Source organism: Pogoniulus pusillus, chromosome 29 (assembly GCF_015220805.1).
Source record: "Pogoniulus pusillus isolate bPogPus1 chromosome 29, bPogPus1.pri, whole genome shotgun sequence".
NCBI lineage: Eukaryota > Metazoa > Chordata > Aves > Piciformes > Lybiidae > Pogoniulus > Pogoniulus pusillus.
The window spans coordinates 18,256,117-18,281,113 of NC_087292.1; the positions used below are offsets into that span (position 1 = coordinate 18,256,117).

General features: G+C 51.7%; 1 protein-coding gene across 9 annotated transcripts in view; it reads right to left on the minus strand.

The window, feature by feature from the left end:
* EYA2 (EYA transcriptional coactivator and phosphatase 2) overlaps window positions 1-24,997 on the minus strand; it is an 81,012-nt gene that overhangs the window by 21,915 nt on the left and 34,100 nt on the right. For 5 of the 9 annotated variants that reach the window (XM_064167890.1, XM_064167887.1, XM_064167883.1 and 2 more), the window contains 9 exons: window positions 22,742-22,860; window positions 20,628-20,672; window positions 19,582-19,630; window positions 18,904-19,046; window positions 16,035-16,151; window positions 3,886-3,953; window positions 2,486-2,663; window positions 697-827; window positions 135-218 (listed from right to left, as the gene is read on the minus strand). In XM_064167890.1, coding sequence (XP_064023960.1) covers window positions 135-218; window positions 697-827; window positions 2,486-2,663; window positions 3,886-3,953; window positions 16,035-16,151; window positions 18,904-19,046; window positions 19,582-19,630; window positions 20,628-20,672; window positions 22,742-22,850 — 924 coding nt within the window. In that variant the 5' untranslated portion in view covers window positions 22,851-22,860. Of the gene's footprint in view, window positions 1-134; window positions 219-696; window positions 828-2,485; window positions 2,664-3,885; window positions 3,954-16,034; window positions 16,152-18,903; window positions 19,047-19,581; window positions 19,631-20,627; window positions 20,675-22,741; window positions 22,861-24,997 lie in introns of those variants that run through there. The other 4 variants (XM_064167885.1, XM_064167891.1, XM_064167889.1 and 1 more) reach the window with 3 other exon arrangements.

Consider the following 24,997-nt stretch of genomic DNA (forward strand, 5'->3'; position numbering starts at 1 on the left):
ACAGCTGCCCATGCAGTTTGGCTGGACAAGCACTAGTGTTTATTTCCACAGAATCAACCAGGCTGGAAGATCATCCAGTCCAACCTATCACCCAGCCCTATCCAGTCAACCAGACCACAGAAATGGAGTCTTACCTTCCCATATCTGGAGGCAAAGGTTCCTGTGAGCAAGGAGTGGAAGATAATGATGGTCTCATCCAGATCCCACACGAACACGCGCTGGGAGGGCCGGCAGGGGGGAGAAAGAAGCACAGTTACACAGGGAGCAACGGCAAAGTCTGGTCAAGCAGGAAAGGTGTCCTGCTGGGCTGCAGCTGTGCCAGGCCTCAGACGCCTTTGGAGCACCCATCTGTGACAGCAGGCAAATGAGACATCAGGAGCTGGGGGACTCTGGGTGTGCTGGGCAGCCTGAGGCTGCTCTCCTCACAGCCACACAAATGCCCTGCTGCAGGTCGAGTCAGAGCGGCAAACTATCTGACAAGTGCAAAGGAAAACGGAAGCAGCTGTGGAGGACAGCCTGGGATGCTGATCACGGTGAGATGGAGCAGTTATGGTACCTCCCTGCGTGCAGGCTGCGGCTCCGGCACCGCTGCTGCTGTGCCCTCACGGCTCGCTGGCCTGCTGCTGCCATTTGCCAGCAGCCGCACGCCTTTGTCTCTGCTGGGTGCACCAAGGGCACACGACTGGAAGTGGTTACCTCAATCTCGCTGTCAGCAGCAGGGGAAGGGTCGTTGCTTCTCTTGGAGCGGGCTCGGACCTTGCCGTCTGTCCCCCTGTGCTGTCTGTCTGTCTCGATGTCTTTTGCCGGTGTTGTGGAATATTCCCCTGCTAGAAGAGAAATTCTGCTGCCAACTTGCACCTGGCACTCTGCCTCCCTGTGATCAGAGCAGGGAACTTCACCGGCGAGCAGCAGCAGCGCTGTGAAAACACCACCAGAGCACCGAACTCCGTCGGTGGCAGCAGCTGGCACCGCCAGAGAAGTTAACTTTAGGCTCCTGCGATCCGGTGGAAGTTTCAAAAGCCACCGAGGCTGCGGCTCTGTGGCGTCCCAAGGGGCAGGGCACTTCGCAGCCTTAGGCAATGTTTCAGTGAAAGCTCAGCTCTCTGAGTTTCACTTCCCCCCTGCCTTTCAGGAGAGAGGTTAGACAGGCAGTGGAAGAGGAAAGCAAAAGCAGTTCTGAGTTCTCGATGTGTAAACTTGATGAGAGCTTGCTCTAAAAAATCTGCTTTCAGAATCCCCCCGTGCTGCAGCCTGGGAGCCAGCCCTGCTGAGCCATGCCCCGTGCACAGCACGGCAGAACTGACTCAGAGCAGAGAGCCGAAGGTGAACTCCCCTAGTACAAAGTCTCTGTTCTGATCACCTTGAGTCTCACAAACCTGCCTGGATCTCACTTGCCTTGCACTACAAGTCCTTTCCAGACCTATTCTTCTTTTCACCTTGCTAAGCTGTGGCCTCTCCATCTTCCTAGAATCCCCAAAACCTTCTCCAGAGAAGCTTGGGTTGTGCCTAAGAAGCCTTTTTTTGAAGTCATCCTTTCTCAAAGTGGCTGAGACCTAAGGAACAGAAAATCTCCCAGCTGCTTTTAGAGAACTCTGTGATCACCTCTCTTTAAACCCCAGCATTAGTTGACTTTTCTTCCAGAGCAGCCACAGAGGTTCAGATTTGTTTCCCAGCTCAGGAGGCCTGCAGTGGGTGCATTCTGTAGCCATCTGCAGATGATGTGGGGTTCATAGAAACGCTGCTGCATGCCAGAGAAAGCTTTGGTAGGGGAGCACTATCTGGAGACTGCCCTTGGCCAGCACACTGGAGGACCATCACCTGCCAGCAGTTCTGGAAACCACTTCAGCCTGGAGACTTGAATGATGAAGCTCTCAAAGAGAGGCCACAAATTCTAAAGCTTTTTTGTATCTTGAACTTTCAACTTGGACAAAGAGTTGGTGCTGACCTTCCAGAGAGGCCTTTCTCGAGGCACTGATTCATGCACACACACATCACAGGCTGGGTGAAGAGGGGAGGACAGACCTTGATGGAACCACAGAAGGGTCTGCGTTGGAAGGGACCTCCAAAGCTCCTCTGCAGTAAGCAGGGACATCCTCAACTAGACCCAGTGCCCTGTCGAGCTTCAGCCAGCAGCTGACCAAGCAGCTGAGGGCTTTGTCAGAGCATGGCTGTTTGCTTGGAGCTTATTTCTACTCACACATACTGATCTGAGCTTTGTCTGCTGTTGCTGTATCTTTCTCTGTGACCTTTAGAGGAGATCTGACCCCACACACTCATGAACATGACCCAGGATGGCCTCAAAGAGCCTGGATGTTCAGATCTCCTCTCAGAACCCTGTGCTGCACCACCTAAGAGAAATTGTTAAGTGCCAGGAAATGTGACTTAGCTGTGGGCAGAGACTTCTGAGACCTCCTACAGCAAGCTGCTGGCTGTGTGTCTGCAGCTGCTGAGGCTGCCAGCCTGCAAAGAGAGGGGAGGCACTTACCAGAGAGTGATTCTGTGCTCTGACTGCTGATATTGTGAGAAGGCTCCTGCAGAGAGTAGGTGGAGGTTGGGACGGCTGAAGGGCTGATGCTGTTTGCAGACACGTACGGGGAGTTGTAGGAGGAGCTGTAATACTGTGAGTACTGGCTCTGAGGAAAGCTTGGGTACGAGGAGTAGTCCTTGGAAGGAAAAAGAAACATCTCATACACTCTCTTTTGGGAGAAGCAGGACACTGGAACAGATTAGAAAACTTCTCTCTGGACAACTAAAACATGAAAGGTGAAATTTGTTTCTCTTCATTTCAACTGCAGCTCCTGTTCTTGTCCACCTATTTGCCTCCTCAGGTAGGCAGCTGTGTCACGCTGTGGGGACTGCCTGCCAGCAAAAGGGGCTTGTTTGCTCAGAGATGCTAATTAGCCTCTGGTATTAAATGCAATTAAATAACAAACAGTCTCCAGTACGACTAAAGCCCTTTTCTTCCTGACAGCTCACAGCCGTGTCTGCCACACAGCCATTTCATTAACGCTCCATCACCAGGGAGCTCTCAAGAGCAGACTCAAGTTGTCACAAGAACAATTAGACTGAAGAAGAAATGAGAGGATGCCATTGCCTTCTCTTAAAGGTTACCACAGACCACTGAACACAGCCCAGGTGTCTCCCCCTCTTTAGGTAACCTCCAATGCTGAAGCTGTTACCCAGAACTGCAGCACTGAAGAAATTGCCCCTGGCTGGCAGTAAGAAAACCCAAACCAGTCAACAATCCTCTGCCAAACATGGAACTCAACTTCTTGGCCACTCAAAACTCTCACTTGTTTAGTCCAATCAAGAAGGGCCATCTGCTGCTGAAAAACATCTGCCCTGTGTCTGTCTGGTGCTGTGCACTTATGCCCAGCCCTTTATCAAGGTCTCTGGGGCACGCAGCCCACAGACAGGGGTGAGCTCAGAGAGGGCAGTGCCAGGCAGCTCAGAGGGCTCAGTCTCTGGCAGTGCCTCCCCACACCTCTTCCAATTGTTCATGTTCATGACACAGGGCCAAGGCAGCCAGGCAGGATCAGAGAAGTGGAGCTTTCTGCACAGGATAGAAACCATATCTGGAAGCTGTCAGAGGGTAGAGAAATGCTGAACCTGTTGGCACTGCCACAGCAGCATGGCAGAGGCTGCTGGGACACCTTTCTCCTGCAAGTGCTGTGCTGCATCAATACAGATGTTTGCACAAGCACCTTGGAACTAATCGAGGTACCTGGAGGTGCAGCACATGGACAGGCCATGGGAGCAGAGCAGAGGGAGCCAGACGTGTGGCAGTGCCTCCTTAAACACATGGAACCATGCAAACGAGCCCTCTGACCCCCAAACCTCCAGGTGCTTACAGCCCATGCCAAGGCTGCCCCTGCTAAACCATACCTGGTGCACAGCACTAAATCCTGCAGAATTTGTCAGGCCGTTGGCTCCCTGGTAAATCCCTGTTGTGCCTAAGGGAAAGAACACCATGGGCATGAAACACACCAAGAATCATCAGGATATGCTCACACAAATCATTTCCAACAGGAAATCAATTTCTGGCTCAGCAGAAAAATGCATCACGAATGTTGGCAAACACAGGCTGTGGAGACTCGGGGCTGCTGCTGCTGAAGTCTCCTTACTGAAGGGCAATCAAGGGCAAGCATACCACTAAACCACTTGTGGAGCTGGGGAATGAAGCTGAAGACAAGGATTCATCCCAAATGTAAGAATCAGTCACCTTCTCTCCAATAAATAATGGCAGAGGGTTTTTTTACCACCTTTTCCCGTGGAAGGATCCCTCAGGTTATGTTTACAGACATACACACACACACTCCCTTCCAGACAGAGCTATGTCCTGGAACCTCCTTCCCACCTACCTGAGAAGACTTGGAAAAAATTTCCCAGCTGTTGATATCCCAAACATATGAACAATATTGCTCAGATTCCTGGGAGAGCAGGGAACAAAACCACTGCTTCATCTGGGATGCTAGGCTGGAGAGGGGAGCTTCACGTGGCTCTGGCCCAAATGGAGCTGCTGATGCCCAGCCAGGGCCCCTCAGCTGGAGGAACCATTACTGAGGAAAATGTACAGGTGGAGAAATAAAGGTTCAGAACAGACCTAGAGGAGCAGTCCTCTGCCTCTCATCAGGAAGTGGTAGGACAGCTGCAGGCTGCTGCAGGCTTTCCCTGCTCTGGATCCTGCCTCCCCAGCAAGCTCTAGCCTCAGTGTCACTCATCTGTGCTGCTTCATTTTTCAAGTGGGTAGAGAACTTCTAAGCTGTGTCCTTGGATGAGAACCTACACTAAAAATCTTCTGCCAGTAGTTTGTAGCAGGTGTTGCTCCAAATGCTCCAAAGCCCAGGAGGCAGAGAGCACTGAGCCCTGCTGCTCCCAGAGGGACAGGGCTGGGACAGGGCTGTCACCTGGCTGCTGTGGCCTTGAGTGAGGTTCATTTTGTCACCTCCAGGAACTATCAGACCGAGCCCCACTCAAGCACTCTCTGCTTTCTCACCACGTGGATGACTTTGGGCTGTTTTAACCACAGGATCTCCGTGTGGCAGCCTTCTTCCAAAGATCCATGGGGTTTGATTTTCTGATGTCAGATCAGGGGAGGAAAGGGCAGCTGAGCAAACTCCCCTCTGCCAAGGGCAGCTGCAAAGCACATGCTCTGGGAGAGGAATCTCCAGCCTGAGAGAAACAAGAGGGAGGACTCTGCCCTCCACAGCTAATTTGCTGCCACATGTAGTCTCTAAAAAGAAAAGGGTACAGAGGGAAAGAAAGCAGAGAGGGAAATTAAGAGGGTGTAGGTGACTGCCAGGTCCCCCGAGGCCTGGGCACGTGCTGGCTGGGGAGCTGCGTTCAGCTGATCCTCTTCCTGGCATTCACCCCTCGGACACAACTCTGGGTGGATCAGAATCCAATCCCTACTCCCCACAGCCCCTGTGAGGAGACTGCCCAGAGCAGCACCCTGAGGGGCAGTGCAGTCAGCCGTGGGCAGCTCCCCACCTCCCACCCACGCCAGGTTTGCCTTTCTGCAGAGCTGCCCACAAGCTAGGACCAAGCAGCAGGATGAAACCACTGCTTGGGAGCTCAGCATCTCTCAGCACTGGCAAGGGAAGGAATTGAGCCTCAGCACTCAGAGGCAAAAGCAGCTCCACAGAACACAAACCGGCTCTTGTACGGCAGAGCTCTGAACAGCACGGGGGGATGCTGGATCTCCCTGCGCTGCCATTAAGAAACAATCCATCAGCCTCTCTCAGTGCTGCCACGAGAGGGATGAGTTCCCTCCAGGGAATCGCTCTCTACATGGACACTGTGAAGAGAACACGTTTACTGCTGTGCTCCCTGCACATGCACCACAGTTTCCTGCTTTCCACACACAGAATGCTAAGAGGAGAGATCTGCACAACTGGAACGAACTGCCCCTGAGCTCTGCACCGGCTGGGCAGTGCCAGCCTGCCCAGCACATGCAGCTCAGGTGTGTGAGCAGGGAGAGGACACAGGGCTGAGAGGATGGGGAAGGACTCCTGTTCCACGGCTTCCCACCTTGTGACCACAGCCTGTATGTGGACTTGACACTGGGCTTTGCAAGAGACATTTTTGCCTCTTTAGCTGAGCTAACCCAGGTGTACCTGCAGGCTGTTGCAGCCTGGGCCCCCCTGCCCAGGGAATTCTCACAAGGAAGGGCTGTGCTGCAGACAGGAACTGAACTCTGATTGTTCATCTCTCTGCTTAAAGCCTTGTGAGAGTGCCCAGGACTGGCATTTCCTACAGCCTGCCGAAGGTCAGGCCTGGGAACAGATTTTGGCAGCTCAGGTTTTTCACTTACCCCAGACTCTATCTGTGTGCCCTGATCAGGCAGCAGCAGCATTTGAGCCAAGCTCAAGCACAGCCCTTTTCCTGCCACATAGCATCATCATCAGAGAATACAGCCACCCCCTGGGGTACACCTTCAGAGCTGCCCAGATCACTGTACCTTGTCAGCTCAGCATTGCTGCACCACAACAGCTCAGAACTTGAGCTAACCAACCAGCCAAAGCTACTAACATCAGTTTATTCCCAGCTGCACAAGGACGGAAAGCTGGGAGGAAAAGTAAAACAATTAAGAAAATCAATTATGTGGATGAAAAAAGGGTTCAGAAACATTTCACTGCAACAGTAGCCTTTGTCCTGGGGACCAGAGCTGGCTCATGGGGACAGCTGCAGCTCACTTCCTGTTCCAGTCTACAGGCTGGACTGCAGAGATCTGAGTGATGCACAAAGAGCTCAGACGGAAGGGAAACAAGCAAGCACCAGAGGCAGTAAAGAGCAGCACAAATCCTCTCTCTTCATGTACAAAGAACGAGGGCTGGCAGCTCCAGTTTGTGTGGGCAGCCTCCTGGTTCAGAACACCTGTCAGAACCAGCCCCAGGCCTCCGCTCTTCCTCCCTAAGGTGCCAAAGTAGAACTAAACATCTCTGTAACAAAAGGACTTCTGCCATGTGCCATTTCAGTTCTGCAGCAGCAAATTCTACCCACCAGGACCACTGGGAAGTTATCAGCAGCCCCTGCATGCTGGCACGATCAATGGAGCCCTGTTCCACATGGAGCCCTCCCAGGTGCTGGCTCTCCTTGTACTGTTCAGACAGACTGGGCTGGCATCAGAAAGCTCTGCTGGTGGGGCATGGGGCGCAGCCAGGAAGCCTCTTGGTAAGCAATGCACAGGAACCCTGGGGATCCTCCAGCTCTGCGTGGGTGCTGCTCACATCCACTGCCCCTCTGCCTTCTCGTTTCCATTTCTCTGTTCCTAAGCTCCAAGGACTGTGCACTGCCCCAGACTGCAGCTGGGCTTACATGTGCAGTACTGTAGATGTGCTTCCATCTATCTGGGTAGCTCAGTGTCAAGCAATTGCACTCAAACTCCTGCTTGCAAATCAGAAACAAACCCAGGATCTCTCCCTTTGGATCTTCTCCATATGGAATATGGCTCACATCTGTATTCAATCAAACCAGCTGCTAAATGTCACAATGCCCTCATTCACAGGTAGCTTAAAGAACATTCAACTTGTAATAAAACCATCTAGGCTGTAGAGCAGAAGAGCTCTTCAGCTGTGTGGCACTGGAGACGTTGCTGCAGAGGATGCAGTCACTGCAGGAGAGGCAGCACAGGCTGCAGAGCCAGTGCCATGGCTCTGCCTCGGTGAGGAGACGCAGCCCTTCCCTGGGTGTGTACAAGGGCGCCGCATACAGAGACCCTTTGTGGGCTGACTGCTGCTAGGCTTCTGCTCTCATACAGATGGGCTTCATTTGCTATTTCCCCCTCATTCCCTTATCAATCCAAGTGCTTTTGAATGATCAGTGGTAAATTGAATGGTTTGTCACCTGGGCTGTGCTCCTGCAGCAAGCTCCAAGCCAGCTTCTCCTCCCACTCAGCCTCCCCCTTTCTGTCTCACTCTCTGTGACACCAGCCTGGATTTCTTTCCCTCCCTTGCATGAAAGAGCAAGTAAAGGAGATAATGGAACTGAGCTCTGGCTGTGCTAACGTAGGCTTTTCCTCCCAGCTTGTGAACACAGCATGCCAGAGGAACGTGGGTGTCCCAGGAAGCTGTGGGTGCAGACAGTGGGGGCCTGTGATATAGCCCAGATGAACATCACAGCAAGCTCTGACAATCAAGGTGGCATTCTTGCTTCACAGGCCAAAGGGACCCTGACAACAGGGAGGTGCTCTCCGAGCCTTCTATTCTGCCCAAAGAGACCAAGTTGCAGCATTTAGGAAAGCAGATGGCTTGCACTGCTGGCAGTCAGTGGAATGCCTGGCCAGGTTCAGCAGAGGTGGACAGGAAGGCATTGATCACAGCTCCCCGGGAAGCCAGCAGCAATTGGCAGTCCATGGGCACTCAAAAAACAGAACAGAGAGCCCCCGAGGGTCTTCAAAGGGAGTACCACGGGCACTTCTGAGTGTGCCTGAAATAGAACACCAAAGCTGAGATCCAAGGTGCAGCTGAATGGCACAGGGCTCCAGAGAGAGCTCTCCAAGGATTCTGCTCAGCCAGCACGAACACAACAAATGCCTGCAGGGTCCAGCTGAAGTGCCTGGTGCTTTACAAGCTCCTCTATCCTTACCCCAGCAAGCTGCCTGCCTGCAGGAAACAAAGCTGCTGGGAGTGATGCAAGCAAAGGCCTCAATCTGACTCCCAGCAGAGTGTGCACTGCTCTGTGCTGGAAGAACATCTGGCTGAAGCTCTGCGTGGTCATTCAGAGAGGTTCCTTTCAGGCTTTAGCTCTGACAAGCCCACGTTTCCTGCAGTAAATATTGCCTTCTCCAAGCTGCTACTTTCTTAGTGAGAGGTTAAGCACTCATCAGAATTACCTCCCACCAGCTATACCCCAGTGCCTTGTAAGGTTTCAAACCCTACAACATCTGCCTGCATTTACTGGGCAAGAAAGCTCATAAAACGTTGCATGGCTGTCAGCTGTGCAGGTATTTCAAGACTATCTGCCCTGGTAAAGGAGAAGAAAACTCAACCCATATGTCCTTTGCAACATGCTGCTCACCTGTTTGCCATCAGGCATAAGGAACCCTTCCCCACACCAGCACACTGCTAACCCAGGTGACAAGCATGACTCTGCAGTGCCACAGCCCCGGACACCAGCAGTGCCTGCTCCTAGCAGCACGTGAACACCTCCTGCAGACCCATCTAAACGGTGTCCATTTGTCTCCCAGTGCAGTCCCTGCTAGTGTGGGCACTTTGGGCACTGACATCAGACCTTTCACAGCATAGCTTTTCTGAGTCAAAGCTCTTCCCCAGCTGCCTGCTTCAGGGAGCACTCAACCTACAGAGCCTCGCAGAGCTTTAATAAGTGAGGACCAGAGAGCAGTTTAAGGGGCTGGCTTTTACCATCCTTCTGAGCCTGCTCACCTGTATAGCAAAATCCAGCTCCACAATGGTGTTGAAAGTGCTGGGATGGTTTATATCTACTCTCAGGACTTGAATCGTGGCAAAGTCACTCAATCTTATTCTGTTTTGGGGAGGAGTTCCCTTTAATGACTCCTATCAAATGCTGCTGCAGCCATGGGAGGCAATCAGAGGACTGTCCTCAAAAACAGATTGCAGGAAATGTGAGCATCCTTACAACCACAATCAGACTGTTTCTGTGCAACCCCTCATTTAAAAACCACCAGCAAAAAAAAAGATTTTATTTGGGTGACTCCAGGGACATCAAAGATTAGAGGTTTCTCCAGCTGAATTTTCATCCTGGACACAATTCTCCACTAATGGAAACCAAGACATGGTAAAAGAAGCCTGGACTTGTCACCTCCTGTGTTGTTAGGTGGCTATGAGATGCCAGTCTCCTGGGCAGCATTAAAATCTAACTAGCCTTCTAACACTGGGCATAAGAACTGGCCTCTGAGCAGTCACATATTTATCAACTCCTTTCCTCCTGAGCAAGGTGAACCCCTAAACAACAGAGAGAGGAGGAGCTGGCTGGGCAGTGTCTCCACTCTGACCCATGACTCAGGACCATGGGAACTCAGCTGAACACTCTAGAGCCAGGAATTTGTCCCAAGACTTTTCCAGCCCCCCTACAAACCACCTCATACTGCAGTGTCTACAGAAGCAAGCACAGCAGTGGCCAGCAGTGGGTGTCAGAGAAACGCATAAGAACTGGGACAAGCCCAGTGTGATCTGTGCCCTGGCATCACCTGCTCACCTAGAATGAACCTGTCAGCTCCAGACTCCGTCTGCCAACTTCATAGCCTGGCAGTGGACTCTTCAGGCAGAGCAATTACTCTTGTGGGTCTAGAAGTCACAGTGATGTGGTGCAGTGCTCAAACCCTACCAGCACAGTGTGCACCCAAAGCAGGTAGAAAAGCCCTTGCTAGAGTGCTACCCAGTGCCAGCACAGCAGTTAGGCAGCTCCTGAGCTTCACAGCCTGTGCTCACTGAAGCAGGGTCAGACCTTACCTGCCACGGCCCTCATCTTTGGTTGTATCCTGCATTCTATTCTTTCCTCCAGAGCACCACCCCACAAAGCCCCTGGAAATGAGGCAGAACAGAAACCAGCACCAGCACTGCATCAGCAGCACCACGCTGGTGTGTCCTAACTGGCAAGTGCTTGACCATGCAGGTCTGATGTTCCTGCCCCAGACCTCTGTGTGCCATTTTACACCAGCTCTTCCATAGCCTTCTAGACACTGCCAAGAGACCATGATTGGCTTTGCCCAATCCATTATTCAGTGAAGCTTCTATAAGGTTTTAGCACAGGCTATGCCAGCTGCATGAGAAGCAGGATGATCAAGGTCAACTTCACAATTTCCCCAGCTCTTTCTCTCCTATGGTTTGCATTTTTTTCACATCTGACAAACGTGATGAAAATAAAATCCACCAACTGCAGCCTCTGTGACATCCAAACACCTCTGTGACATGAGCACAGCAGAACAGAAGTCATGGATGCTCTGCCAGCTCATTTCTCTCTTGCAGACACACACAGTGCTCTCCCCTAGCTTCAGGAGCTGGGCTCTCCTTCCAACAGCTTATCTTTGCCCCAGTCCCTCCTTGCTTAACAACGAACAGGGAATGAGCTCAAACAAATCAATAAATGGCAGAAGTCAGGGCAGGGTTTTCTCCTCGGGCAGCAGTAGCACAGATCCTTGCAGCTCACACTGCATCACTGTCAACACCTTTGCCTCTCCCCTGGACTTCCCTCCCCTGCAAGATAGCTCATTTTAAAACAAAGCAAATGTAGCGTGGTCAGCCCCTGGTGCTTAAGGACCTTTGAAAGGGAGACTGCTGTTATTCTGAGGACCCTTGTATTTACACTGCGAGAAGTGAGGTCTGACCCCTCCTGAAGAGAGGCCTCTCCCCGCTGAACTCGCGGCGGAGCGGAGCAGAGCTGTGCCACCGCGGCGCTAGGCTGCAGCTAATGCAAACCAGCTGTGGAGCAGAAGCGGGTGAAAAGAGGCTGCTCCTTTTCTGCTGGGCTCGGAGCTTTCTGAATCAAGGCATCTGAGTGACAGCTTGCTGAGAACGTGCTCCTGCTCTCCTTTATTTCCTGGGACTTCAGATGGGGTCACTACCTGTACTCCGAAGCGGGAGGTACACTCCTCAAGTGCTGACTGAAATTTGCCCCTCTCAGGCATTTCATCACCAGGTGCTTAAAGAATCCAGCTTGAAATGAAACATGCCACTTCCTCTGCAGAGCTCATGCATGCAGAGCTAACTGGTCGTGCCAAGCAGTATTTATGGCCTCCTATTAAAAATGTAACACAAACTGGCACACAACTGCAAGAAATTCAGGCAGCTCTTGGAAAAACATTTGTCTGGATGATCCAGATATTAACAAGAGCCAAAATCCTTCCAGCACAATACAACACCACAACTGATTAAATATTCAGCTTTCACTTGGTCCCAGGCCAGTAGAGAAATTCATAGGGAATTCATTCCACAGACGTAAGCAATGTATGTAATTAGTGCACTGCAAATCAGCACTGCAAAGGAGAAATGCTGGTCTCTGCTCGCCTGATCAGAGCAGGCTCTGCACAGAAACAAGCAGCTTCACTGGTAGGCCTTTGCCCCACACTTGTGCCTGTACCAAACTCAGTGCTGCTCTGCAGTCCTTGGCAGAGGAATGGCATCCCAGTCACATCCTGGACTTTCCTTTGTAACAGAAAAGCTGTTTTGTGGGCAGGCCGATTTGGATAGTAAAGACAAGCGCCTGAATCCTTTCCTGCCCAGTGACATTACCTTTGGCCACAGCTGTAAGTGTTGTGCAGCTCCCCAGTTTCATGATAACCAAGGAGCAGACATTGCCTAGGGACTAATGACAAGCTGGGAGGAGATGCCCTGATGGGCAGCGAAGGGGTAGCACAAGCTGCTGCTGCTGCTGCTGCTGCAGCCAGGGAAACGTGCCCACTGCCTCTGCAGACTGATGGATTCCTGTGCCAGCTAACGTGCTGGCACTGCCTCCTCTGTGTATTTCATAGAGCTCATTAAACAATAACCTTCCAATATGCCAGAGATCTCTCCCCTATCCTCAGCGACAGCAAGAGACCTCCTCGACTGCCAGGGAAGGCAGCAAGCTCTTTGGGGCAGGAGCTGAACCTAATCTTTCTGTCTTAGGTTCAGTTTCTGTCCTTGCCTGATGACGTTAGCAAAGGTCACTGTCCTGCTGAGGTGCCACACACAGCAGAGGAGCACAGTGTGCCCTCCAGCCTAGCCTAGGCTGCTGCTCGGGGAGCTGGTGCTGGAATTGCACACTGACGTGAGGACTGACCATGCAACTACAGAAGCTTTGAAACAGGGACAACTGGTCACTTCAACCGGGGCAACAATGCAGCACCGACTGCACCGGGGCAACAATGCAGCACCGACTGCACCGGGGCAACAATGCAGCACCGACTGCACCGGGGCAACAATGCAGCACCGACTGCACCGGGGCAACAATCAGCACCAACTGCACTGGGGCAACAATCCAGCACCGACTACACTGGGGAAACAATCCAGCACCGACTGCACCGGGGCAACAATCCAGCACCGACTGCACCGGGGCAACAATCCAGCACCGACTACACTGGGGAAACAATCCAGCACCGACTGCACCAGGAAACAATGCAGCACCGACTACACTGGGGAAACAATCCAGCACCAGCTGCACCGGGGCAACAATCCAGCACCGACTACACTGGGGAAACAATGCAGCACCGACTGCACCAGGAAACAATCCAGCACCGACTACACTGGGGAAACAATCCAGCACCAGCTGCACCGGGAAACAATCCAGCACCAGCTGCACCGGGAAACAATCCAGCACCGACTGCACCAGGAAACAATCCAGCACCGACTGCACCAGGAAACAATCCAGCACCGACTACACTGGGGAAACAATCCAGCACCGACTGCACCAGGAAACAATCCAGCACCAGCTGCACCGGGAAACAATCCAGCACCAGCTCACTGCACCAAGGAAACAGTCCAGCATCAGCTCACCGCACTGGGGAACATCTGTGCCAGAGCCCTGTGAGACAAAGTATTTGTCAGCCAAGAGGTGACTGGGCAGAACACCTACTATGGCTGCCTGTTTGCTGGCTGCACCATGCAGTGAGGAGAAGCCACAGAGGCTCAAGGTTCAGTCTGAGCCCCTGCAGGAGACTTCACTGTGTTGCTCTGGGAGCTGATTCTCAGTGGAGGCAAACAATATCAACAGGATTTCAGTTACGTACTTGAGCTGTCACCATCTTACAATGCTTGCAGAGATGAGCTTAATAAAGTCATTTCCCTCTCACCCTGAACATAAACAGAAGACTGAGCAGCACAGGCTCCTGGAGAAACCTGTCCTTGCTTATCACACTCTTGCACATCTCCCTTTCAACATGACACAGCAAAGTGGGGGCTAAGAGCTTAACTCTTAGGAACCCTCCTGAAGTTTGAATTTATAGCAATAGATCAATAAAAATGTGCCCTTTTCAGCTGGGTTCTCCCAGCACCCAGAGTCCCTGCCAGCAGCAGGCTGACCAGAGGCACTGATGTGAACTAGGAAGTCTTGGAGGCCCTGGAGCTAGGGCATGGGGAGCTGCTTGCACCAGAGAGCCAAGCAAGCAGCTCCCCAGCCCAGCAGCTGTGGTGTGGGAAAGCAGGGAGCAGACATTCCTCAGTGGCAGTCAGGACAGGAAGGCTCCTGGCTCCTCACTCAGACCTTTCACTAGCACTCAGCAAGGTAAATAAACTGCAGGGTCAGAGAGCTCCAGGCCCTTCCTCTCATCAGCAAGGAGAAGGGTGGGAGCAGTTGTTTACAACAGGAAGACACATTCACTCCTGCTCCCTTTGCCTTGGAATAAGCACCTGCCACTTGCACAAACTGTTTTCCTTCATCACCTTTTCCATTACTGAGCTGGCCCAAGAATCTGCAAAGCAGAGATTTCAGCCAGCAGCAGAGCCTCAGCCTAGGGAACCCTTCCCTGGAGGACCTACAAAGAACCCCCAATAATATCAAAAAAGGAAAGTGAAAGACTTCAGCTCTCTCCCTGCTTCCATGGCTTTCACAAGAACTCAGGAACGCCATGCAATTCCTCTTTGGCTTTCTAGCCCTTGGAAAATTTTTGAGGGAAGGACGAAGCCAAGGCAGATCTTTATGTGCATTTGTCTTCCCCCCAGGAAAGTCACACCCCTAGGAGTGATATTTTCCCTCCAGTGAAACAGCCTGGCTGAGAGCAGGTGACACAGACAGACTGGCACTGCTGCCAGGAGACCTGCTGCAGTTGTGCCTGAGCTGCTTTCAAAGCAGCCTGGACATGGACAGCCCCAGCAGGGTGCTGCATGCTCAGCTTGCCAGGCTGCTGAGCCTCAGGACTCTTCCCATTCACCAGCACCTAAGCTGGGCAGTTCTGAACTCCCAGAGGTGTGACCACTCATGCTGCTGCCACACAAGGCATTTGAGAGTGTGTTCAGCTCATGCACCCATGGCAATTCACCTTCAGACACAGCTGTGCCAAGCTTCAGCAGAAGACAAAATCTGCCCTTTGCTCTCACCAGCCAAGATCAACACAGACACCACAGTGCACTCAGAACATAAGGCCTACAGGTGAGGAATGAACCTGCGGTCCCAGGACACAGAGGTGAGGACATTTTAAGGACCATCTGTTTTTTTCAGAGCATATCCATGTGACAGAGTGGATAAAGCTGAAATGGTTTTGCTATGGCTCCTCTCATCTGCTGGCTTTTGGCAGCCTGAGCTTCACACAGCTCCTCCAGTGCAAGGACCAGAGGAGCTCTTGCTTCAGAAGCAGAAGTGTATTGTAGCCCTCCTGCTTCTACAACAAAACAAAATGTGGTAGACCTGGACCAAGCACTGTCTTTGAAGCCTTAAGGGAATCCACTTTGTTATTTCATAGTCAATTATTAGCCTAATAGCAGCAAAAGCTGTTCTAAACTTACTGAATTCTAGCTCAGTGACCTTGAGGAAAAAACATCTGCTCTCAGCTCTGCTCTTCTGAACCTTCCCTCAGGAGTCTGTAGGTAATTAATGATGTTGGTACTTTGGGAGTTAAACCAGGCAGATGTATCCTAGCAGGTGGCAGTTATGTCTGAACAGTAAGCCAACTTTTTTAGTATCAGGGTACAAGCTTTTGGAAAAAAACAAACCAACCCAGAAGAGTGGGGAGCATCTCCATCAGCTGGAGCACAGAGCAGGTTGCTCAGGACATGCAAGGCAGAAGCAGGATACTGAGAGTCCTGTTTGCATGAAGTGTAGGAACACCTTTGTTTTGCTTCAGAATGCAGCAAGTTCCACTCAGGCAACAATCCCAGGTATGCACTCACAAAATTAACTATGACATCCAAACCAAACACTTCCTGCAGAGAGGCCAAGCTGCCTCTGAGCAGAGGTTAGGCTCTGCTCACAACCAATGCAGTGCCTCAACCAGGAGCAAAGCAGGTCTGGGCAGATTGACCTCCCCTACCTGGGCTGCCAGAGCTAAGCTTTTGACTGCAATTGCAGCAGGAGAGCTGGTTTAACACGGAGGTAGAGGATTCTGACCCCTCAGAGCACATGGATGGGCAGCAGGCTGTACTCACTGTGCATCTGGTATGTGTAGGCTGCCTGCCCGGCTGCTGGGGTGCCGAAGCTGGATCCGTAGCTGAGAAACCCACTCTGCCCTGGGGAGTGGCTCAGGCTGTCCTCCGTTTTGATGCCTTTGGGGCACAGAATAGGAACCAAGAGCAGAACATGAGTGGTTGTCATATAAAGGTGTAAAAAGAAAGTTCAGAAATTAACACATTTTCAGTTAGGTTTTAACCCAATAAACTCTTCCCCCTCCTGTATTCCCCCCTCCTTATACATTACCCCAACAGAGCTCTTGAAAAATAGACGATAAATGAATCACAAATAATAGTTGACTCAGCTGCATCCTGTACCAATTCCCAAATGACCTTTGGCTAGATGAGCAATCAATCATTACTGACACTGTCTTCAAAACCAGTTTCTGAACAAGCAGTTTGATTTAGAATCTGAAAGCCCTCACTGACTCAGGAACCTTCTGAACAGGTATCAGGTGCCAGCAATGACTAACAAAGCAGCAGGACCTTCAGCAAAACCTCCAGACCTGTTCTCAAAGTTATCTTCTATTTGCATCCTATTTTCAGCCTTGACAGCAGAATATGTCTTGGCAAGCCATCCAGGAGGGTTATCATCTATTCAGCCAGCTCCAGCACACAGCTCAGCAACAACAGCTAAGCCCTGGAGCCACAGAAATCTTTTCATTACTAAAAACAGGCAATTAAACTGAATATTTACAGGGAGAACAGCGATAGCTGAATTAAACATTGCAAGATGAAACCTTTGCTGGTTGCTGTTTCCTCCCCAGGTTGTACAGCTGTATTATTAAAATAAACAGCTGAAAGGTGAGATTTGTTGTGCAGCTTTGGGCAGCAGCCTCCCTCCTCCGCACGCCTGCTTGCACCCAACGAAAACTGCCTGTTGGACACACCCTGAGAGCTGCGGCTGAACCAAGCCCCTGCTGATCTTTTGTCCTGGCATTTCCACCCTGCCATCTTTTAGCGCTCGCAGGTGACCCTGCCAGAAGCCGAGTGGCACTCCTCTGCCTTTTGCCAAACCTGCTGCTTTTGGCCTCACGACTGCCGAGGCTGCGTCTGCTCGGGCTGGGATAAAGCTCTCCCCGGGACGGTTTTCTCTCACAAAAATAACTTCTTTCAGCTCCAGGTGAGAAGAGCTGCAGTGCCACCTGAGTAGAAGCCAGCCACGAGCTGCCCACGCTGCACTGCGAGGCGCAGGAAGGTGTCTGGACAGCGAATTGGCGTCTGGCTGCGCTGCTGCCGGCAGGCGAAGGCATCTCCAGGCTGCTCCTCACCGCACCCCAAGCTTTCCAACTACCTCAGCGCTCCACAGGCCAGCATTCAACCTACCCCAGCTCCCATTAATCTTCAGCAAATGGGCCTTTTTGGAAGGCTGAAAATTGCTGTCAGGCAGTGAAATAACTTAGCACCAAATTAATTTCCACACAATGTTCTGTTTTGTCTAGAAACTGGCGGAGTTTGGGTTTTTGTGCCTCAAAACAATACTGCTTCATTGTTCTTGGTTGGCAGCCAGGTGGAGTTTTTCATGTGCTGTGCTGAGTATCTTAGAGAGGCTGTAAGGGCTGGGGGAGGGAAGTGGCTGCTCAAGGATGCTGAGAGGTCATCTGCAGGATTTATAAGCAGCATATGGGCCTGACACATGTATGCCCTAAAGACTCCAGGCAGTAGCAAATGGCTCTGCTTTCACCTGCTCTAACAGGACAACTGTTCAGAGTTTGCCTTGGAAATCAGCCAGCTGATGCAAACACATAAGTAGCTCCAGGAAAGGGGCTCAAAACATTCCTCTCATCATCCTGGTAGAGCTTTAGCTCTGCCGAGCCCATTTCCCTGGCCTTCCAGACTGTTGCATCAAATTCCTTCTCAGTAAAAGCCTTGTCAATGGCTGTGCAAAAGCTTCTCGTTGGGAAGAGATGCTTTATCTGCCAAGCAAATGAAGGCATTACAGAGCACAAGAGGAAACAGGAGTGGGATCAGAAGCTGAAGTCATTTTAGTGCTGCAGCACTCACAGGATCAGCTGAGAACAAGGAGCCCAAAGGTTTCCCTTAGAGAGCTGTACCTAAGCAAGAACAGTGCCTCTGTGGTCTTTAGGAGGGGAAAGAACTTTCCATCCCCTCAGGAGCTCAGTGTTTCCATGCAGAGCTTGAGGACACTCCGCACTTGGCTCACCAGGCACTCCTCCCTCAGGAGTGCTGCCTTGCTTAGTCCCCGCCTGAATCCCCCAGCTGCTCCTGTCCAGCATGGTTTCTCCACAGCTGCTGGCAGGGCTCTGCAGGAAAGCAGGGAACAAAGCTGGCTGGGGATAGAAAAGTTTCCTGCACCTACAGCTAGCAACCATCCATTGAAATACGAAACATCTCCCCAAAGGAAGCACTCTGTCATTTCACCCACACCTCCTTGGTCCTTCTGCAACGACAGCAGAGGCTTTGCTTGAAGCAGCTTCATCACTGTAACTCCAGAAGGAACCAAGGAAGACAAGACAGAGTGCAGTTCACCTAAGACAGAGTGCAGTTCACCTAAGCAGTATTCTTACCGCAAGACACTTTGTCTTGGCAGTGAGTTATGAGGGCACTCATCAGCTACTCCTCCTGAGCACACATCCTCCTGAACCTGAGTTTCTCATCCTGTCTCATATCCTGCTGCTGACTGGCTCCAAACTTACCTGTTCTGTAGCTCAGGATACAAGAGCTGATAGATCAACCTTTTAGCCAAGGCAGGCTTTTCTCTAAGCTGAAGAAGAGAACAGTGCCAGGACAGAGCTGGCCTTTCATTCTGGGGCTTAAGACATCACAGATATTTTTGCAGGAGCAAGAGGACAATGTCCCAGACGTGGCATGAGCCCAGAGTACTCACTGTAGGAGGGGATGCCGTAGGGCTGCCCTGGAGGAGGGTAGGCAGTGTACGCAGCAGCCTGCTGGATCCCTGTGCTGTACTGAGCCTGTCCATATGTTGCCATTGCTGGGAAGGATGGGACTGCCACTATGTGGGAATAATGCCTGTTCAGAAGGGAAACAGAAGGTCTAAGGCAGCAGTTACTGGAGCACAGCTGGAACACTGCAGACACTTCACAAACAGTGAGAATTTAGACTGGCCAGAGGTTTGCTCCAGGCTGTGGCTGCTGCTAGGAGCTGCCTTGCTGCATGTGGACTTCAAAGGCTGTGCAAACTATGTGCAAGTTAAGAGAAATAAAACAAAAGCAATACTCCAGCTTTTCACTTCTCAAGTCTGCCAAACAAGCAAGCGCCATGGGAACCCCCTGCATTTTCAATCCATCCCACTGGGGTCACTCAAAAGCACAGCAACATTCAGACTGACAAGGACTGAGCTGCCAGCAGCACAGGAGCACAGTCAGCAGCACTTCAGACCTTCCACTCCACAGCTAACAAGATTAAGGACCAGTTACTCCACTGGGCCAGAGATGTGCAGAGGAACAGGTGGATGGGCTTAGGGTAAATGCTTCTTAAGGTGACAGAAATCTGCAAGGAGGAGCTGGTCAGCCTGTAAGTTACAGCACTTGGAAGGAGCACTCACTTTGTGGAGTACAGATGCAGAGGACACTGTGGTGTTGCTTTGCTGCTGCCTGGAAAACAAAATTAAAGGGTCTTGGATTTTCATCATGCTCTACAGCCAAGCTGGTACCACTGCATTTGTCAGTGCTGGGCTGAGAAAAGCACACAGGAATCAGAAGACTTTGTCTTTAGTGAATCCCACAGACTGAAGTAGGTGAGAAAGTTGTTCTCCACCTAACAACAGATACATATTTGGGCTTTAGCTGAGGGTGATGCTGACTGAGCTACCAGTTCCTTCTCATGGCACTGATACCAGTCACGGAGCTGGGCTCTGGGTGGCTGATTGACATGCTGAAGGCTACCAAAGCAACCACCATGATGACTGAAGTGATGTAAGCTCACTGCTCTTGTGCCCTGTTGGGTACACTCAGAGCTGCTGTGACTGAATGCACTTTTGTCACCCACCCCTCGCCCTTCCTCCTCTACAGCACCTTCCTGTGCCACATCCCTCTCATTCCACATCCTGCGCAGCAAATCCAAGCTTTGTGCCTTTCCTGATCCCATCTCTCCTAAGCTGTGCCCAGAGCTCTCCCTCTGGCCCAGCACACCCCCAACACACCACAGCAGAGTAAGTAGCACAGCTAGGACCCCCTTGTGTCCCCCCCAGTGTCCCCTGCAGATACCATCTGCACTACCTGCTCTGTGCAGTGCGCAGGCCGGCAAGGGCAGGGTGCCACTGGGCAGACTGAGAGAGCTGTGCAGCCCCAGTCACTACTGAAGCCCCCTCAGCACTGACAGGAACAGAACCCTAAGGGCTCCTCCCTCACACTCTTGCAAGCCCTGAAACACTTTAGAAGAATAAAACCCAGCAGCAAACCCCCTGCCTTAGCTCCTCTCCTCAGAACATGTGGGTGCCACTAACCTATCTCCCAAGCAGTGAGCAGAGAGGTTTAGATTTCAAATAACTAAACTTAAAGCCACTGACAGAGGATGGTGATGCACAAATGGACAAATTCATTCACACATGTCCAAAAAGAGTCTGGTTTTCAAATCCAAAGCTGGGCTTACCTGGCTCACCTTCCAGCTCCCTATGAAAAACTTGCTTTGACCTACCTGCAAGAAAACAGTGCACAAAATTAGGATTTTAGACTGAGAAAACAAAACCTGCACCACTCCTGCCACACTGCTCCTCACCACCTAACAGGGCTGAAGGGACAAACTTGTCCAGTTCTGTCCACGTAACTCATACATGGGTTTAAACCTGAGGGGAGAGGAGGGGGGAGAGGGGAGGCTTAAACTGGATGTTTGAAAGAAGTTCTTTCCAGCGAGGGTGGTGAGACACTGGCACAGGTTACCCAGGGAGGTTGTGGAGCACAGAATCACAGAATGTGCTCCATAACCTCCCTGGAGGTGTCCAAGGCCAGGCTGGATGAGGCCTTGAGCGACCTGTTCTAGTGGGAGGTGTCCCTGCCTATGGCAGGAGGTTGGAACTGGCTGATCCTTGAGGTCCCTTCCAGCCTAGACCATTCTGTGATGCCGTGAGAGGGCCCTTTACACCTGGGAAGCAGCAGAGCAGGCCACTGGAGCACAGGCTTCATTTCACTTCCCATGTGAAAAACATGACCCACGCAGATGCTGCACCTCTGCGAGGCAGGGAGCACTCCTCGGCCAGGAATGCCAGCTGGCAATTCTCTCTGGGTCCATTTGCAGTGCCCTACTCCCACTGACCAAAAAGGGCAACTTACACCTTGTGCCCCTACCCCAAAGTGCAGCCCCAGATGCAACAGGGGCACCTGAAATGCCCAGTGACACCTGCACATCTCTCAACAAGTACCTGTGAAGGTAGGAGCCCTGACACCTATGGAGGGACTGGGGCTGCACTTGCTGAAGTCTGAGCTCTCACATTCGTGTGCAGGCAGTGCATGAAAAGCTCTGGCACTCAGACCTGACAAACACACGACTGTTTCCCCACTCTTCAAATTAACCCAGAAGCATTTTTGAGGGAGAGAGTATGACCTGGTAGCAGAGGGATCACTGAAGAGACAGAAGCAGCACATCTGAATGAGAAACACAGCAGCAGGCACCACCAGCAAACTGGTGTGCAACAGTCCAACAGCTGTGCTGGCTCCTATGTGTGTCACACAACAGAGAGTTCCTGCACCAAGAGGCACAGAAAATGATGTACTTAAAAACCATTTCTAGCTCTAATCTCTTCTGCAAACACATTCATTTGAAAGGATGTTTCCTTTAGATTGTTATCCCCTCAATTGCTCCTGTACAGAGGCAGTCATGTTGTACGTGATTTACCCAGGCAATTTTTAATGCCTCCACAAACATGCAAGCCAAACACCTCCTTGGCCGTGAGAGCCCCTCCGTGAAGAGTTAAGCACACTCCTGAAGCACAGCAGCCAGTGCCCTCTCCTAGCTCCTCTCTAACAGGAGGGCTGACAGATCCCGACCGCAGCGAACAATAGCCGGGATTGTGCTAGCAAGAACTAGTTCAGCTGCATCACTTGCCAGTAATTTTTTTAGCAGATTTAACATTCTTCTGTTTCCTTCACTTGAGCAACACGATGTGGGGAGAGGGAGGAGAGGAGGAGAGCAGATAAATTTCCATCAGAGCCTCAACACTGAAAGAATTTGTCCTTGGTACCTGCCAAATGTGAAACTTCAGAGCAGAGGCCAGCAAGGAGAACTATTTGGAGATGATAGCAATGATCTCAGAGCAATGCAAAGTGGGGAGCAGAGCTCCTTTGGCAGGAAGCTTTCTGGCTGCATGATCAGTTGCTGGGCCTGGAAGCCCCTCTGCTCTCTCATCGCAGCAGCCATCAAAGCCTAGGGCTCACGCTCACACCGCCGCTGGGGCTCCAGCAGAGCCCGAAGCAGAGCAAGCAGCTCTGCACAGCCTGCTTTGTCCCCACAGCTACTCCAGTGGAGCAAACACATCCACCACGTGTGCACACTGTGCACCTACTGCACACAGGTGTGCACCAGACAGAAACCACCTCACTTCTGTTTGCATTCAGACCATTGCTGAACTGAGGTATTCAGTCACAACAGAAGTGTCTACGAACACAAGAGGTGGAACTGGCAGCAGCAGAGGCCTTGCAGGTGTCCAGTTCCCCCGGTCGCATTCACACACCGTGGTAAAGCCAGAACAGCAAGCAAAAGAGGCAGCCTACCTTCTATGCCATCTGGAGCTGTGGCATACGTGTCAGAAAGGTTAAGCTTCGGTCTGTCAGGGCACTCTCTCTGCACAGTCAGGCTGGGTGATATCACTAGATCTAGCATTTCCTTACACCTGAAGGAAAACAAAGGAAAAACAGAATGGAGTCATTAATTATGCATGCTTACTAATGAGTCCCTTTTGTTTTTTTCCCTAAGAGTATGAATATTAAAGCTGATCACCTAAACCCAGGCTTCATATAAATCCCACATAATAGCATTCACTGAAGTTTTCATCAACAGGCACTGCTGAATTTCCATGCAGCATTGGCCCTTGGAGATTCTCCCCTCTGCTTTATGCCTTCCCTTGCAGCCTGCATCTTGCCAGACAAAATCTCCATTTCCTGATCTCTCACAGCACCAGAGCAGGAATGGCCGCAGCAGTGGCCAGCAATGCTCCAGAACACACTGGGAAGGCTGAGGGCAGCTAACAGCACTGTTTAGTCTCACAGGAGGATAAAGCTGGCACTGGTGACAGGAACAGCTTTCCAGGGGATACGTAAATCAGTCACCTAGCTCCCATGTCTTGACCCCTGGATGTGCTCCTAGGGGATCCTGCTTTGGCGGGGGCATGGACTGGATGATCTCTGGAAGTCACTTCCAACCCCCACCGTTCTATGATCAGGTGGCACTGGCACCAGGACAGTCTCTGTTTGTGAGCCATGAAGACCTTTAAGTCAGTAGGGAGCGAGCAACAGGACAGACAGACAGAATCCAACCCCTGTGAGATCTGTGCTCCCTAAGAGCTGTGTGCTAGAGCTCTGCTAATTAAAAAGGACCAGCCTGAAAATCAGTGTTTCTTTGCAGCTGGAGGATGCCAGCAGATCTCAAAGGACTCAGATGTGCCCCTGCAAGGCAAGCTCAGCTGCCTTCACTTCTCTGCCCTGGACAGGTAGCAGAGCACAAGAAGGCAGGAGTAAAACTGCAGGTGCAGCCTGCGAGTGCTGACAGCACCAGCTGCAGGGAGATGCAACCAGGGGTCAGATTTGTACAAGGTCGTAAAATACAGTGCCTAGCTGTGAAAAATTCCTCCCTAGGTGACTCACTCTAACGGCAGAGCCAAAGCTCTGGGCCTAACCCTACATGAAACACAGCCCGTGAGAAACTTCACTCAGTTCTGCCAGCACGGGAGGAAGTCATGCTCCAGGCTGCTCCTGCGGACAGAGGCTTCACCAAAGCACTGCCCAGGCAGCCTCGGGAAGATGCCTCGGAGCCACAGACCGTAAAGGATGGCCGTGGCCCTCCAGCACACTTTGCTTACAGCAGAAGAGATTCCCCTCCTGAAAACGCTTCTCTTGCTCTCTCACCGGCACAGCCAGGCGGCTGCAGAGAAAGGGGGCAGGTTTTGTGGTGCTTCTCAGCGGGGAGGAAGATCTCTTCCACATGAAACTATGGTTCTAAGGCACTTTTCAAAGCAGAAGGCTGGGCAGGGGCCCTTTCCCCAGAGGAATTACTTCATTCACATCCATTGACACCCAACTGGATCTCATTTGCGTGGCTGAGGAGCCAGGGCTCAGTGTTACACCAGGCTCTCCCTTCCACTGAGTGACATCCCCCTCAGCCCTCTAATGCTATACCTGGAGCAAGCGAAAGCCCTGCTGGCCCAGGTCCTGTCCAGCTGGGGATGTCCTACACTGCTTCGGATAACACAGGCCCTGCAGCAGAATCCCAAACCCCATCCCTCCTGACACTGCCCAGGCTGCTGCCAAGTGAACAGGAGCAGATGTTTAAAGGGAAACGATCCTTTATAATGATGAATGCACTTTAATTACATCACTGCTCTGAGATTTCATTAGCTGCTCTGACGATTTGTCACCTGGTTTTGTTCTGGTCTCTTTTCTATTCACAGTGTCACACCACACTTCCCTCTGTCCTGTAACGTGGATTTTCAGCTTCCACTTGCCTGTGGAGCACGCATCGGCTGCGTGTCCGAGCAGGCAGCGTTCAGAGCAGCCGGGGCTGGCTGTGCACCGCACCGCGCTCTGCGGGGCTCTGCCTGCTCTGCACTCACCACTTGTCCATCTGCCCATCTGTGTTTCTTGCTCCTGCACTGGAGCACAGCTCCTGAAATTCCAGTCTAACGATGCCAACGGACAGAAACAGAGTCCACTCCTGTGCTGAGTCCGGGCTGCTGTTTAAGGCAGTAAATGACAAGCTGCAGTGCCTCTGATGGAAACATCAGGCCTTTGCTTGCTTGCTTCCTAGAGGAAAGT